This window comes from Ursus americanus, chromosome 8 (assembly GCF_024610735.1).
Source record: "Ursus americanus isolate L20-20 chromosome 8, mUrsAme1.1.p, whole genome shotgun sequence".
Taxonomy (NCBI): Eukaryota; Metazoa; Chordata; class Mammalia; order Carnivora; family Ursidae; genus Ursus; species Ursus americanus.
The window spans coordinates 44,634,903-44,650,812 of NC_142134.1; the positions used below are offsets into that span (position 1 = coordinate 44,634,903).

At 38.5% G+C, this 15,910-nt stretch overlaps 1 protein-coding gene and 1 pseudogene across 6 annotated transcripts in view; one reads left to right on the plus strand and one right to left on the minus strand.

Annotated features, from left to right (window-relative positions):
• OCIAD1 (OCIA domain containing 1) overlaps positions 1–2,377 on the minus strand; it is a 30,965-nt gene extending 28,588 nt beyond the window's left edge. For 4 of the 6 annotated variants that reach the window (XR_015725476.1, XR_015725475.1, XM_045815902.2 and 1 more), the window contains exons 1-2: positions 2,161–2,377; positions 801–863 (exon numbers count right to left, since the gene is read on the minus strand). Coding sequence is in view for 4 of the 6 variants with exons in the window: in XM_045815902.2 (XP_045671858.1) it covers positions 801–858 (58 nt within the window). In the remaining 2 variants the exon portion in view is untranslated. Of the gene's footprint in view, positions 1–800; positions 864–1,950; positions 2,099–2,160 lie in introns of those variants that run through there. The other 2 variants (XM_045815901.2, XM_087864140.1) reach the window with 2 other exon arrangements.
• Positions 2,378–9,018: 6,641 nt separating this feature from the next.
• LOC148109577 (small ribosomal subunit protein eS21 pseudogene) lies at positions 9,019–14,152 on the plus strand (annotated as a pseudogene).
• Positions 14,153–15,910: the final 1,758 nt, after the last annotated feature.

Below are 15,910 nucleotides of genomic sequence, written 5' to 3' on the forward strand. Positions count from 1 at the left end.
ATGCCCATTGAAAAGCTAAGCCTAAAAATTTAATTCAGTCTAAACATTAACAAAACACACCCAATTTTCAAAAAATGAATTAAACAAATGGCTCGTAAACATTTTCTAAAATTTAAATTCAATTTAGTTGACAGTGTATTTTAAGTTTCAGAGGTAGAATTTAGTGATTCATCATTTGCATATAACACCCAGTGCTTATAACATCAAGTGCCCTCCTTAATGCCCATCACCCAATTACCCCATCCCTCCACCCACCTTCCCTCCAGCAATCCTCAGTTTGTTCCCTATAGTTAAGAGTCTCTGAATAATGGGCTTGTAAACTGTTAGCAAACTGACTTCAAAGAGAAGTTAGTGCTACTATCTATTAGTCAGGACTGACTACATAATGTGCTGGTCCAGTGCAAAATGAAAATTTGGGACCAGTTCAAATTATTAAGAATTTCAAGATGGGGGTGTCTGGGTGGCACACTCAGTTAAGTGTCTTGACTCTTGGTTTCAGTTCAGGTCATGATCTCAGGATTCTGCAATCTAGCCCCATGTCTGGCTCCACCTTCAGCAGGAAGTCTGCTTGGGATTCTCCCTCCCCCCCCCCATGCTCTCCCTCTCTTTCTTAAATAAATAAATAAATCTTAAAAAAAAAAAATTCAAGATGGCAACAGTAGATCATTAAACGGAGTGAGTCCCCGTGTGACTACACAGGTCACACACCCATGAAGCCAGTCCAGTTGCTGTTACTCAAGGCAGTGAGTTTTTCTACATAGAAAAGTGCTTCTAATTATAAATATGTAATTGATAGTTACGGGGAATTGGTCTTGGAACTTCTGCATTCGGCTCCTGAAAATCAGCCCTCCCATTCATTTTTCCTGCATCGAAAACATTTAAGTATTAGAAATCATTAGACAGACCAAAATCAATTAAGATGTAGTATAGTAAAATTACTAGTCTACAGGGCAAACAAGCAACAAATATTTACTAAATACTACTACATCTGAAGTACTTGACATAATAAAAATAGTGACCTAAATAAAAAGTAACAGACCTATTAACTAATTTGGAACTGACTCATCTTAGGTCCCTTAATTGAAAAATAGGTCCTTTATAATTATTTATCAACAGATACATCAAATTAAGATATAAAAGGACATCAAAGAAATGGACATATTTCTCCTCCTGAAGCTGGGTTATTTCACATTATCCTACGTTTTTGTCCTTTCAGAAATATATGCACAGTAATTACAATGATTTCCCAAAGTAGAAGAAGAAACATCTCAAAATTCATATCTGGGCTTCCATTTTTTAAAAAATGAAATAATCATCAGGAAACATACAACCTCTCCCACAAAGCGCTACTCCACAAAAACTGAATAACAAAGACGTCATATCCTTCTCCCTGTGGTTAAAGCTAACAGCAAATTCTGTATCCTCCAAACTTTCCTCGCTCTCTAGAGACTTTGAATATGAGATTTAAAAATGTAAAATTTCAAGAATATACGTTTTTATTTACATTTTAACCCATGTCTCAGGGCTTAAGAGACCAACAGACTGGATAACTGCCTATTTTATAGAATGTTCACGCAGGACCATCATTATTCCCATCTTAAAAACAATTTACATGAAAACGAGAAATGGCACACACGGGTGAGGATAGCAACTGAGGCCCTCCCGTATTTCACTCACTCAATAAACCATCACTGAGGGCCTTGGCTAGAAAAAAAAATAGGGTAAAACGAACTCATGGATGGATAGAGCTTGCTAAATAGACTACTTGTATCCTAAAACAATTAAATAAAAAAATGAAACCTTAGTTTCCGTAACCGCATCCTACTTAGAAACCCTAGCAACAGGGCGGATAAGGCCCCTTCAGACAACATAATTTTAACCTCTTAATGGCCACAGAAAAAAGCTGAACCGAACCCTTGTCAGCCTATGGCCGATTCCCGCACTGCATACCCACAATATATCTGCGTCTCCAGCCTGCAACACCCCGGTACACACATTAGTCACCACGAAATCACTCGGGAGCCCGAGAGCCCGCGGGCGATCAGCCCACCCTCGCAATCGGGAAAATGGCGGAAGGCGCAGGGTAGCGGCTGGCCGCACGGAGGTGGTGAGTGGGCAGGTGGGGGGCGGAATGTAGGCTCTTTGCGTCACCTCACCCACCTCCGGACAATAGCGGCGAGCGACGGCGCGGCGAGCAGGGGCGATCGAGGGCAGAAGGTCTGGAGGGGACCCGAGAAGGGTCAAGGAGGAAGAAAACCGCGCGGAAACAGTCAGGTACGCGGCACCACGGCGGAGTTGGGGGTGGGGAGCAGACAGCCACTCGGCCTCCAAGAAGTCACCCAAATACGGGCTCAAAATGACCGCAACCTGGAAGCGCTAGCGACCTACGGACGGAAATGACGTCAAGACCTCCCTGCGCAATCCAAACGCGAGCAGCCTCGGACTGGACGCCAGCGTCTGCATCTGTGTGCCCCGCCCCACTCTGCCCTTCCCTCCTCGCTTCTCCCCCAGGCTGCGGCGCTAGCAAGCTGCACTGCGGCTGCGTGCGCCACCTCTGCGGTCGACCCCGCCCCGCCCCCTCCCTGAGCGCTGTGGGAGGCTTGGCTTCAGGCTCTTGTGACGCGCTTCTGTGGTCTTCCAGTGACTCGCTGACAGGAAAGTTCAAGAACCCTCTTTTAAGCCCCTTGTTAAGAGTAACCGATTTAACTTGGATTTTTTTGGCTTGGGGCTTTACATGATCTGTTTCATTCTTTGAGCCTCTAAGACTAATAGAAAGTAATTATTAAGCATGCGCACTTGGCTATGTGTCATGGTGTCTTGAGTCCAGCTGCTGACTAGTTCTAGAACCTCACGCATTACATTCTGTGAGCCTCAGGTTTTTCTCTTCTAAAAAAATGGAAATTACACCTGTCTGATAGGGTTGTTAGGATCAAAGCAACACGCCTGAATAGAGACAAGCACTCAATGGTTTTTTATTAATGGAAGAGTCTATATTTGAATGCGGGCCTCCTGACTTCTGTTCATCAGACATCTGCTGCCACAGCCGGCCACCATTGATTCATTCATTTATTTTACAAGTATTTATTGAGTGCCTACTATGTGCCGGATACTGAAAGTTATTGGTGAGTCAACAGCGAACAATTAGCTCTACTTGGTTGTTTTTGTTTCATCAACTCCTAAAAACCTCTCTGGTTTCTTACCTCTTTTCTGAGCCCCTCTGCCGCTCGCCTCATTTCACCTTTTTCACTGCCTATAGAGCTGCCCTATATTTATTCTCACACAGGCATAGTTAAGAGAGACAGCCTGCTGTGATCCATCTAAAACATAAATCCAATCCTGTGGTTCCTTCTTTAGAGCCTTTTGATTGTTCCCATCATGCACAGAACCCTGCATTTCTCAGCCTCTGTCCTCTTGAGCCTCACTTCTTGTATTGTAGTGTTCAGTAAGAAACACAGCCTATAGTCCTTTGCACTCACAGTCCCTGTATGCTGTTCTCCCTAGCTTAACCTTTTTCCCTGCCTGGTTCACTCTGTTGGTATTTCAAAATCCTTCTTTTAGATTACTTTCTTTGTGAAGCCGTCCTTGAAACACAGCCCAGAGAATTAATCACTCCTCCCTCTTAGCACCTCTTTTCTTTGTACATCTGTCATTTCAGTGTAGTTCTGCATTGTATTGTGATCTTTTTGCTTATGTCTATCTCTGTTACAGAACTCTTTTAGGACAGAGACCTTGGCTGATAAATGTTTATACTCCTAAGGTATAATTAATATGCATTTTGTTTCTGGGACATGCTAAGCTAAGCCTGGACCCAGGGCCTTTGCACTTGCTGTTCTCTCTTCTAGAACACTGTTATTCCAGGTGTTCACATGGCTTCTTGTCTCAGGTTGCAGCTAATGTCACTACATCAAAGAGGCCTTCCTTGATCATCCCATTAAAATTAGATCCTCAATCACTCTCCATGTTACCATGTTTATTTTCATAGCGCTTATGATCTAGAACAATTATTTGGTTTTTTATTGTTTTTCTCTCTCCACTCACTAAAATAAAAGATCTATGAATGTAGGAGTCTGGCATCAAAATGATTGGCACCTAGTATGATATCAATATATATTTCTGAAATGAATTCATCGAGTACATTTTTATAAGAAAAAAAAACATAATTAAAAGACATACTGGGTAAGCTTTATGCTAAAGCAAACTCTGATCTTTGCTTTCTAACTAGATTGTAAGATTCTGGAATCCAGTTCTATCATATTTATATTTACTGAAACAGGCCTAACACATGACACATAGTATTTTGATGAGTATATTTTCTGTAGCCCATGTATTTCTCAGCAATCAAGTCAATAAGTTGGATTTCTATTGATGAAAGGATGTGGTGCTCTTTCTGTGAAACAAATAAGATTCTAAACATTCAAAGTAAACTGTCATTTTCTATGCTGGCATTTAGAGGTTATCGAGTCTATTGGTAACTTGGGTGATGCAACAAAGAATTCAAACATAAATTGAGTAAGATCCAAAGTCTTACTAGAAGCTGATTCGCATTTGATAAGGCTCCAGGATTTATTAGCAAATTGAGAAATTTGGTGCTTTAATTTTGAACTGTGAGATCATCAGAAATCAATCTGTTTGGTTTAAATTAAATCAACTGAGTTCAAACTACCTGCACTGAGGTAAGATCTTTGATGAAATGTCACCATAAGAAATGTCCACTTGTTAGACATAACTTTAAAAAGTTATAAAGGAACTATTTAGGTACTCATTAATTCATTAGAATGAAACCCATGTAATAAGTTCCTTCTTAATCTCAGTGTCAAGAAAAAGTTTGTCTTTTCAGATGAAGTCTTGAAATTCCATAATCACAGTTATTATTCAGCATATTTCCATTTATGCTCTATGAGGGTAGAGATTGTGTCTTATTTGTTCACCATAGACTTTCCAGGCTCAACACATTTTTAAAAATTTTTTTTAAAGATTTTATTTATTTATTAGAGCACGCAAGCACGAGTAGAGGGAGGAGCAGAGGAAGAGGGAAAGGAAACAAGCACACTCCCTGCAGAGCAGGGAGCCCAACTAGACATGGACCTTGATCTCAGGACCCCAAGATCATGACCTGAGCCAGAATCAGATGCTTAACCGGCTGAGCCACCCTGCTCAACACATTTATCACTCAAAATGTAATGTTACAGAAGCCAAGGGAAAAGAATGTTCCAAAAAGGAAGGAATAGTCACTCATGTCAAATGCTGATAAAGACTGAGAACTATCCATTTAGTGTAGCAACAAGATTATTTATAACTTTTATGAAAGTAGTTTCATCCCTAGATAACAATGGGTTTAGAAAAGAGTGATTGGGTATAATATAGAAAAAAGTGTGACTGCCCTTTCCCAAAGCTTAGTTGTCCAGTGAAAGGAAGTCATAAGGCAGATTTTCCAACTGGTGTTCTGTGAATATGCTATAGGTGTGCCACAAGCTGTTGATCCATTCAGCCTTTGGGATGAGCTGTGGGCAGAGCTGAGCAACCTCCTTTAAGGTCCTCGAAGGGTACCTAGTATGGAATAAAGTCTAATGGCATTCTTGTGTACTGCACGGTTGATGAGAATGGTGGGCAGCATTCAGCTCTTTACCCTAAATGGCAGAAAATTTAGTTGAAGGGCACATTGCTGCCCCTCATGGGCGAAGGCTCTTGGGGCTGCCAGGGATATGTTCTTACTGCACAAGGAGCATGGCAGGCATCCTAAGGTACAGCTAGCAGGATGGAGACCCAAGGAGACAGGACAGGGGCTTCTGGTGGGTGTAGTTTCAGGGAGTAGCCCCAGAGAGCAGCCCCAAATCTCAGTCTTCAAATTAATTCAACATGTCTGGCCTTTTGTAGTTGATGTATCTTACTTGTGATGTCCAGGTCAGCTGCAGGTGGACTGCTCAAACAATGCAGATTAGAGCTCATTGTAATTTTGGTATACTTAAAATCTAAAAGTTCATTTGGATTCAAAATTCACTTGGATTATCACCAGTCATTTATGTGTTACATTTGTTAAAGATAAAACTATTAAGAGTCTTTAGATAAAATTTCAGTTGTAAACATTGAAAGATTATTACATTCAAAATTTCTCATTGATGAGAACTATTAAGAATTCATTACTTAAAATGAATAAGTAAGTAAATAGGGGCACCTGGGTGCCTTAGTCAGTTAAGCGTCTGCCCTAAGCTCAGGTCATGATCTCAGGGTCCTGGGGTCCAGCCCCGCATTGGGCTCCCTGCTCTGTGGGGAGTCTGCTTCTCCCTCTGCCCCTTACCCCTTTTTGCTCACTTGCTCTCTCTCTCTCTCTCTCTCAACTAAATAAATAAATAATCTTTAAAACAATAAATAAGTAAATAAACTTTTTAAAAAAGAGGTGGGGCACCTGGCTGGCTCAGTTGGAATAGCATGCGACTCTTGATCTCAGTGTCGTGAGTTCGAGCCACATAGTGGGTGCAGATATTACTTAAAAATAAGTGCATAAACATAAAAAAAAAAGAATTCAAAGAGATAATCATTAAAAAGGAAATTTGTGTGGCCATTTCAAATTTAAACCTACTATTTAAAAGTTATATTTAGAGAAGCAAGTTCAAATTTAAAAGATATATTTGGAGGTTTTATACAATTCAGTTTTTATTCAGATAGAGTCAGTATTTTATTTTATTCTCTTCCCTTATATTTTGTATTTTATTTTTAATCACAGTTATGCTGTAAATAGATATATACCTAAGCATATAAAGAGATGTGTGTGTGTGTGTGTACAATCTCAATATAGATGCCTCAATCCGCTCCACTTTATTCTAGTGAATAGCACAAATATTGTCATTTTTCTGTGTTTGCCATAATGTAAAAAAAGTTGGGACATGTGTAGAATTTCTAAGGAGAGAGAGAGAGGATAGTGACTAGAGATGGATAAGTATGCATGGGAGAAGGACTGACCCATCCTTCGAAACAGGGAGGAAAAAAGTAGTGAAAGGTACAAAACACCAGTTTATATATTTGTAATGGAAAGACAAGGAAGTTGAGGATATGGGCAAGAGAATGTCTGAAATGATGGGCAATGGAATCAAAGTAGGGAAAGAGTGAAGACAGATGGGTATAAAGTTAGGGTTCTCAAAGACCTGGCAGTCACCATGATGTCAAAGCACAGTTGTACATAAAACTATCTGTGTGGGAGAGCAGGAAGAATATGATGTTGACCAGGTAGTGGAATAGAAATGTTTCATTTTTGACGGATTTGCACCAGTACCACAAAAGACTTTGTCATCATTAAAATGGAGGTGATGGGAAATGCAAGGAAGGATTACAGAGTTTGGGGTTGCTGCAGGTTCAGAGCTACAGGCTAGTTCTAGTTTGATTCCTCCTAGCCATTGGAATCTGAGGGTTTTATAAGGTTTATAAGGTTTATAAGGTTTTATAAGGGCAGAAGAAGTGATACTTAAGAGTAAAAGGAGGTAACCAGGGGATTGTTGCTTACATTCTTAGAACCCAGTTTAGTTCACAAGCCTCAGGAGTGAAGTCTAGATTGAATCACATGTAAGGTCACTCTAGTTTTTAGATTTTTATCACAGTACAGCATTTGAAGACCCTCTGAAAGGCAGGCTTCCCGGGGGATGTGAATTCACTGGCAGATAGGGCAGATGACGCCAAATAAGCATAGTTTTAGGCAAATGTTTTAGGTGAAAGTTTCAAGACAGTTTACCCTCAGCTGTTCCTTGCAAACACATTACCATTCCTGACTTTCTTCTACAGAGAAATCTTGCATTCGTGATTGTCTGAATTTCTTCTAGAGCTGGTTTGAAGGAAACTTGGGATCCTAGTATGCATCTGAATTTATGCTGGGACATATTTTCCTGGGGTACATTTTGTACTTGGTTTCCATTTTACAGCAGGAGAGATGAAGAGAAGCATCAGTAAAATTGGGGTATGTTTCTATATTAATGTGAATCTAAGAAAAGTCAATCAACATCTCCGAAATCCTAAATCACACAAAGTTATAAGAAGCATGTATTCCTGGGTCCAGCACTTACACATGCAATTAATGAAGTGTTTTTCACTTTTCTTGAGGATTTGAGGTACTAGAAAGGAATTTGAAGAAAGAGAGGAGTAAGCATTCAGGTGATATAGCCTAGGCTATGAATTCCTGGTTAACAACCTCAAATACTTTGTCCGGCTTTCTAATTAAAATTTAAAACAAACACCTTATTAAGGGCAGTATAGGGATTCCAATGGTGAAATATTTCAGTTCTAATCAATGCTGTTTGAGAGCTAATAAATCCCAATTATATTATTTCTTTGTTCTTTCTTTAATCTCAGCTCTATCTCCAGTATCCTGAGTTTTGCATTCAAACATGTATTTGTCTACTTTGTTATAATTATGCAGAGTCAACTCTTTGTCAAAAGTTAGAGAAGGAGAATTTTTTCAACATCTAAGTGACTCTGTTTGCTGAGAATCTTTTCACTACAATGCATATTTGAAGAGAAAGACTTTCTTACTTACTTACATCCCCTGCTTGTCTTTCTTGTATGAAAGTTTCATTTGTAAGCAGAAGCAGGAAGAGGGAGGGGGAAATCCTCCACAAGAGATGACCCTTGGTAGCGGTGCTCCTCATGCTGTCAATCAATCAGAGAACCATCTGTCCCACTTTAGATTTTAGGAGCCATCTTGCACATCTGCTGTGCCTTTTCTATCACTTATAGAACCCACTAAAAGCTGTTAGATGAATTAGGGAAACCAGAATGCAGCTGCATGTAGCTGGTTTTGAATTTTTGCAGCTGGGTCCTATATGGCACTGTCAGTTTTGAAGGTATTTTTTATGAGATTGGAAAAGCAAAGAGAATTATTCATTTTATAATAGTAACTCCTAGGGTCTTAAAATTTTGTTCTCTGAAAATTTAAAATAACATATATTTTTAAAACTCCCACCAAATGTTTAAAATTTAAGCCAACTGTAAATATCTAAATAATTATTTATGAGTTCCTCTTAAGAAAAAGTATCACATGGGAAAAATGTTTTTAAAACTGATTCAAGAGTTTCTGCACTCACGCTTGTGGCGGTAGCAGCAGGCGCACTCTGGACATGCAGAATGACACTGATGAGTTGGTGGACCTATATGTGCTGCTGAAATGCACCCTCACCAATGGCATCAGCCACGCCAAGGACCACACATCCATCCAGATGAACATGGCCAAGGTCGACAAGATGACATGCAGGTTCAATGGCCAATTTAAAACCTATGCTATCTGTGGGGCCATTTGCAGGATGGTGAGTCAAATGACTCCATCCTCCCACTGGCCAAGGCCAACAGCATCATTTCAAAGAACTTCTGACTGGAGAGGATAATAGAGGTGGAATATTGGTCATTCAAAAAAAAAAAAAAAAAACCAAAAAAACGCAAAAACCCAAAAGAAAGAAAGAAAGATTGATTCAGGAGCCAAGTACTTTCTGAGATGGAAGCAATTTGGTATCTAGATGCCAGAAGTTTGCAAGCTAGAAATCTAAAGTCTTACCATGTTCAGGCCAGTTTCCCTATATCAACTTCAAATTGACTGAAAGACAAACACAGCATTTACTTATTTGTCTATGCAGGAAATGAGAATTTTCTCATATAACAATGTTATATTATAGAACTGAAAAAGCTTACTGACCCAGAATATTAAACCATAGAAAATTAGTCCTAGCTGCAAGCTTATATACTCTGAAAATTCTGTTCAGTGTTTTTCTCAGTATTAGCTCCTGCAGTATTTTCATATGCCTTTTTGATAACACTACATCACAATTATTTACCCACTTCACCCATAGTACTGTTCCTTGCAAGAAAAGGGAATCTCTCCGTATTCAAATCAACAGTGTCATACCACACTAGGCCTTTTAAAATGCTTAGTTATTTAATTAAAGTGATTTATATATGTAATAGAAAAGTGTTCTAATATTTCTTGAAGAGGCCTTTAATAGATATAATTAGAAACTGCAGGCTCATCATAACATCTGCCTGTTTACCTGCATTGGTGCCCATATATTTTGTCTTTCCTCCTGTTACTACTAAGATCTTCCGCCTGGGATCCAAGACCAGCCTTACACTTGTGAAGTAGATCCTGTCCTCTCTTATTTGCTCAAGGATATCTCCTCAGCAGTTCTACCACTTTCCCACATCCTTGGTTTCCCTTCATTGTTGAAAAAAATTCCCATCAGTATATAAATGAGCTATAGCTCTCATACCTTTAACAATGACAGACCCTATGAATTTTCTCTTGACCCCCACATCCCCATTTATTGACTCATTTATGGCAGAACTTCTTGAAAGAACTGTCTATACTTCTGTCTCCAATTCCTGTTCTCCTAGTCTTTCTCAGACTTAACCTCAAGCATGCTTTTACCCTTATCTTTCCACGGTAAATGGCCTTGTAAACACTCTATGATCTCCATGTTACTACACAGATTTTTCATTTTTCAGTCCTTGTATTGGTTGACCTAAAGCAGTTGACACAGTTGATCACTTCTTATTTAAATGTTTTCTTCACCTGATTGCAAAATACCTCACTTTTACATTTTTTTCTATTTTATAGTACTCTCTTTCTCAGTCTCTTTTGCTGGTTCCTCCTTATTTCCATAGCTTCTAAACTTTGGGGTGCTCTTGTATTCAGATCTTGACATCTCAATGGTCATTTCCTTGGTAATCTCATCTAGTTTCAAGGTTTTAAATACCATCTATACTCTGATAACTTCCAACTTTAGATTTCTAGTACAGACCTCTTCCTCTGGAACTCTAGACTCATTTATCTCTGTACATATATTTACTTGCCATCTTAAACTTTACATCCTCAAATCAACTCCTGGTCTCCAACTCTACAACAAGAAAAAAGAATCTCTTATTTTCAATCTTCTCCTACTCACTTGAAGGCAATCTCTCTTTCCAGTTTATTAGGCTAAAATCTTTGGAGGCATCCTTGTCTCACACACTATGTACCATCTCTTGGTCAATCCTATCAGTTCTATCTTCAGATCATATCTATAATCTGACCCAACACTACCACCCTTGTCCACGTCACCGTCATCTCTTGCCTAAATTCTTACACGAGTCTTCTAGCTGCTCTCCCTGCCTTCCTTCATTTTAATCTCAACATTGCAGCCATAGTGATATTGTTAAACCCCAGTTCAGATATTTACTCCTCAGAACACTCCAATGGCTTCTCATTGCTCTCCAACAAAGGACAAAGTCCTTACAATGGCAAACAGGACCCTGTGGTCTTTCTCAACCTCCCTTCCAGAAGTCATATTCTCCTACTCTTTCCCTTACTTATTACACGTCAGCAGCACTACTCTTGCATTTTCTCAAACATGCCAAGCAGGGGCCCATCTTAGGGTCTGTGTAATTGTTCCCCCCTCTGGGTGAGAGCTGAGTGCCCTTGCATATCTGCATAATTCAATCTCTCATCTACTTCAGATCTTTGCTGAAACATCATCTTCTCCATAAGCCTTTCTTGATTATCCTGTTTAAAAATTGCATCCCCTCTCTGCCTTTTATCTTTAACCCATGCCCATCACTAGCATTTCCTATCTGCTCCCCCTCCAACCCATTGCCCATTTTTTCCCTCTTTCATATTACTATTGCTTATCCATTGTTTTACTTAATCCTTTTCTGTCTCTAGGGAAACATTATGAGGACAGGATTTTAATTTTTCACTGATGTATCCCTAGGGCATAGAAGTGCCTGTCAGGTGCTCAACTAAAATTTGTTGAAAGACTTAATGAGTAAAAGAATTACAGTCATCCATGGGTACCATACATCAGAGACTGGATAAAGAGTGCTGAAATAAAAAACACAAACACAGCCTACACTGCTAAAAAATGAATTTCGTCAGCAGAGATAGTAATCCTATCTAATGTTTGTCAAGCACTTAACTTTGTGCGAGCACTGTTCTAAGAATTTTACACGTCCTAGCATTTAATTCTCAAAACAAAATAAGAGATGAATCCTACTAAAATAATCTTTTCACAAAGAGGAGACACAAGCATGGAAATTTAAGTAGCACATTCAATGTCATGAAGCCAGTTACCATTGATACCAGCACCCAGATCTATACAGTCTGACTCTGGAACCCTTATGCTTAAGTATGCAATTTATAATGCAAGAAAATCACTACTGTAGTTAAGGGAAACCTAGAGCATAAGAAAACATAACAAGGCAGGGTTCCTAGAAGAGGTGATTTTTGAAAAACAGAGTTAGTAGAAGGAAATAACAAGGGAATTGGTGCATAAAGTAGAAAGTGCAGCATATTTCACCAACATTTGGGAAGTGGGGTGCTTTGGGCATCCAAAAAATAATGTTATTAGGTATAGCTAGAGAGGAAAGTGATAGAAAGGGGTAAAAGTTGTATACAGAGGTCATACCATGAGGGGTCTTATATGTCATGGTAAGGATTTTACATTTTTGTCTTGAAGGCAATAGGAAAGGCATAGATGGATTTTAAACAAAGGAGTGGAAATAAGGTCAGATTTAAGTTTCAGAAAAACACTATCAGCTTTATCCATAACAGATTAAGTTATAGGCAGGAAGAGCAGCTACATTAATTGAAGCTCTTTTGATAGTTTAAGGAAGAAAAGATGGAGGCCTAAACAGGATGGTTGAAGTGGTGACAAAGACAGGAAAAAAGATTTCAGAAATAATAAAAATGTGCTTTTATTACACTATTTATTTGATTAGACATTATTATTTTTTTCTTTTTTAGTAATTTTTTTAGTAATCTCTACACCCAGTGTGGGGCTTGAACTCACAACCCAGAAATCAAGAGTTGTATGCTCTACAGAAATAAATGATATACAAACAAACAATAGAACAGATCAATGAAACTAAGAGCTAGGTCTTCAAAAGAATTTATAAAAATGACAAAACCCTAGCCAGACTTAATCAGAAAGAAAAGAGAAATGACACAAATAAATAAAACCATGAATGAAAGAGGAGAGATCACAACCAACACCACAGAAATACAAATAATTATAAGAGAATACTATAACAAATTATATGCCAACAAACTGGGCAATCTGGAAGAAATGACAAATTCCTAGAAACTTGTGAACAACCAAAATTGAAACAGGAAGAAATAGGAAATTTGAACAGACCCATAACCAGCAAAGAAATTGAATCAGTCATGGAAAATCTCCCAACAAACAAAAGCCTGGGGCCAGATGGCTTCCCAGGGGAATTGCACCAGACATTTAAAGAAGAGTTAATACCTATTCTTCTCAAAATGTTCCAAAAAATAGAAATGGAAGGAAAACTTCCAAACTTATTCTAGAAGGCCAGCATTACCTTGACTCCAAAATCAGACAAAGACACCACTACTGAGGAGAATTACAGGCCAATACCCCTGATCAACATGGATGCAAAAATTCTCAACAAGATACTAGCAAATGGAGTTCAACAATAAGAGAATTATTCATCATGGTCAGGTGGGATTTATTCCTGGGCTATAGGGCTTGTTCAATATTTGCAAATCAATCAACGTGATAACACCACATTACGAAAAGAAAGAATAAGAACCATATGATCCTCTCAATATATGCAGAAAAAGCATTTGACAAAATACGACATCCATTCTTGATAAAAAACCTTCAACAAAGTGGGGATAGATGGAACATACCTGAACATCATAAAGGCCTGATAGGAAAGATGGACAGCTAATATCCTCAATGGGGAAAAACTGAGAGCCTTTTCCTTAAAACAAGGATGTCTATCCTTACCATTACTATTTAACATACTACTGGAAGTCTTAGCCTCAGCAGTCAGACAATAAAAGGAAATAAAAGCCATCCAAATCAGCAAGGAAGAAGTCAAAATTTCACTATTTGCAGATGTCATTATACTGTATGTAGAAAACTGAAAGACTCCACCAAAAAATTGCTAGAACACATGGATTCAGCAAAGTTGCAGGATATAAAATCAATGTACAGTAATCTGTTGCATTTCTATACACCAATAACAAAGCAGCAGAAAATGAAATCAAGGAGTAGATCCTGCTTGCAATTGCACCAAAAACAGTAAGATACTTAGGAATAAGCCTAACCAGCGAGGTAAAGGATCTATACTCTGAAAATTATAAAATACTTATGAAAAAAATTGAAGAGGACACAAAGAAATGAAAAAGCATTCCATGCTCATGAAATGGAAGAACAAACATTATTAAAATGTCTATACTACCCAATGCAATCTACATATTTAATGGAATCTCTATCAAAACACCAACAGCATTTTTCACAGAGTTAGAACAAACAATCCTGAAATTTGTATGGAACCACAAAAGACCACTAGCCAAAGCAAGCCTAAAAAAGAAAAACCTGAAGGCATCATGACTCCAGATTTCAAGCTATATTACAAAGCTGTAATCATCAAGACAATATGGTACTGGCACAAAAACAGACACATAAATCAAGGGAACAGAATGAAGAATGCAAAAATGAACCCACAGCCATATGGTGAACTAATCTCTGACAAAGCAGGAAAGAATATCCAATGGAAAAAAGACAGTCTTTTCAACAAATGGTGTTGGGAAACTGAACAACAACATGCAAAAGAATGAAACTGGACCACTTTCTTACACCATACACAAAAATAAATTCAAAATTGAAAGACCTAAATGTGAGACAGGAAACCATTAAAATCCTAGAGGAGAACACAGGCATCCACCTCTTTGACCTTGGCCATAGCAACTTCTTAGCAGACACATCACCAGAGGCAAGGGAAACAAAAGCAAAAAATGAACAAGATGAAAAGCTTCTGCACAGCGAAGAAAATGATCAACAAAACTAAAAGGCAGCCTACAGAATGGGAGAAGATATTTGCAAATAAAGTATCTGGTAAAGGTTAGTATCTAAAATCTATAAAGAACTTATTAAACTCAAAACCTGAAAAACAAATAATCCAGTTAAGAAATGGGCAGAAGACATGAATAGACACTTTTCCAAAGACGACTTCCAGATGGCTAACAGACACATGAAAAGATGCTCAGCATTACTCATCATCAGAGAAATACAAATCAAAACTGATGAGATACCACCACCACCTGTCAGAATAGCTAAAATTAACACTAGAAACAACAGGTGTTGGTGAGGATGCAGAGAAGGGGAAACCCTTTTGCACTGTCGATGGGAATGCAAACTAGTAGTCTGTATTTGGAGGTTCCTCAAACAGTGAAAAAAAGAACTGCCCTACAATCCAGCAATAGCACTACTAGATATTTACCCAAAGGATACAAAAATACAGATTCATAGGGATACATGCACTGCAATGTTTATAGCAGCATTATCAACAACAGCCAAACTATGGAGAGAGCCCAAATGTCCGACTGATGAATGGACAAAGAAGATGTGGTGTGTGTGTGTGTGTGTGTGTGTGTGTGTGTGTGTGTGTGTATACACACACACATATATATAATGTAATATTACTCAGCCATCAAAAAGAATGAAATCTTGCCATTTGCAATGACTAAGATGGAGCTAGAGTGTATCATGTTAAGTGAAATAAGTCAGTCAGAGAAAGACAAATATTTTACTCATATGTAGAATTTAAGAAACAAAACAAATGAACATAGGGGAAGGGGGAAAGAAAAAAAGAAACAAATGATAGAGAACAAATTGAAGGTTGTTGGAGGGAGGCGGTTTGAATAGCAAGGGTCCACCATTGGTTCTCAGCTTGGTTACGTATTAGAATCACTTCAATAGATTCTTTAAAATAATGAGGGCTCTACCACAAACTAATTCAAGCAGAATCTTTGGGTGTGGGATCCTGGCAGGGAAGAAACGGGGTGGGGATGGAGCATTAAAAATGACAGAAGTTGATTTTCTTTAAAAGGGGGGAAGGGAAAGTGATACTAGGTCATCAACCAACAGTGTGG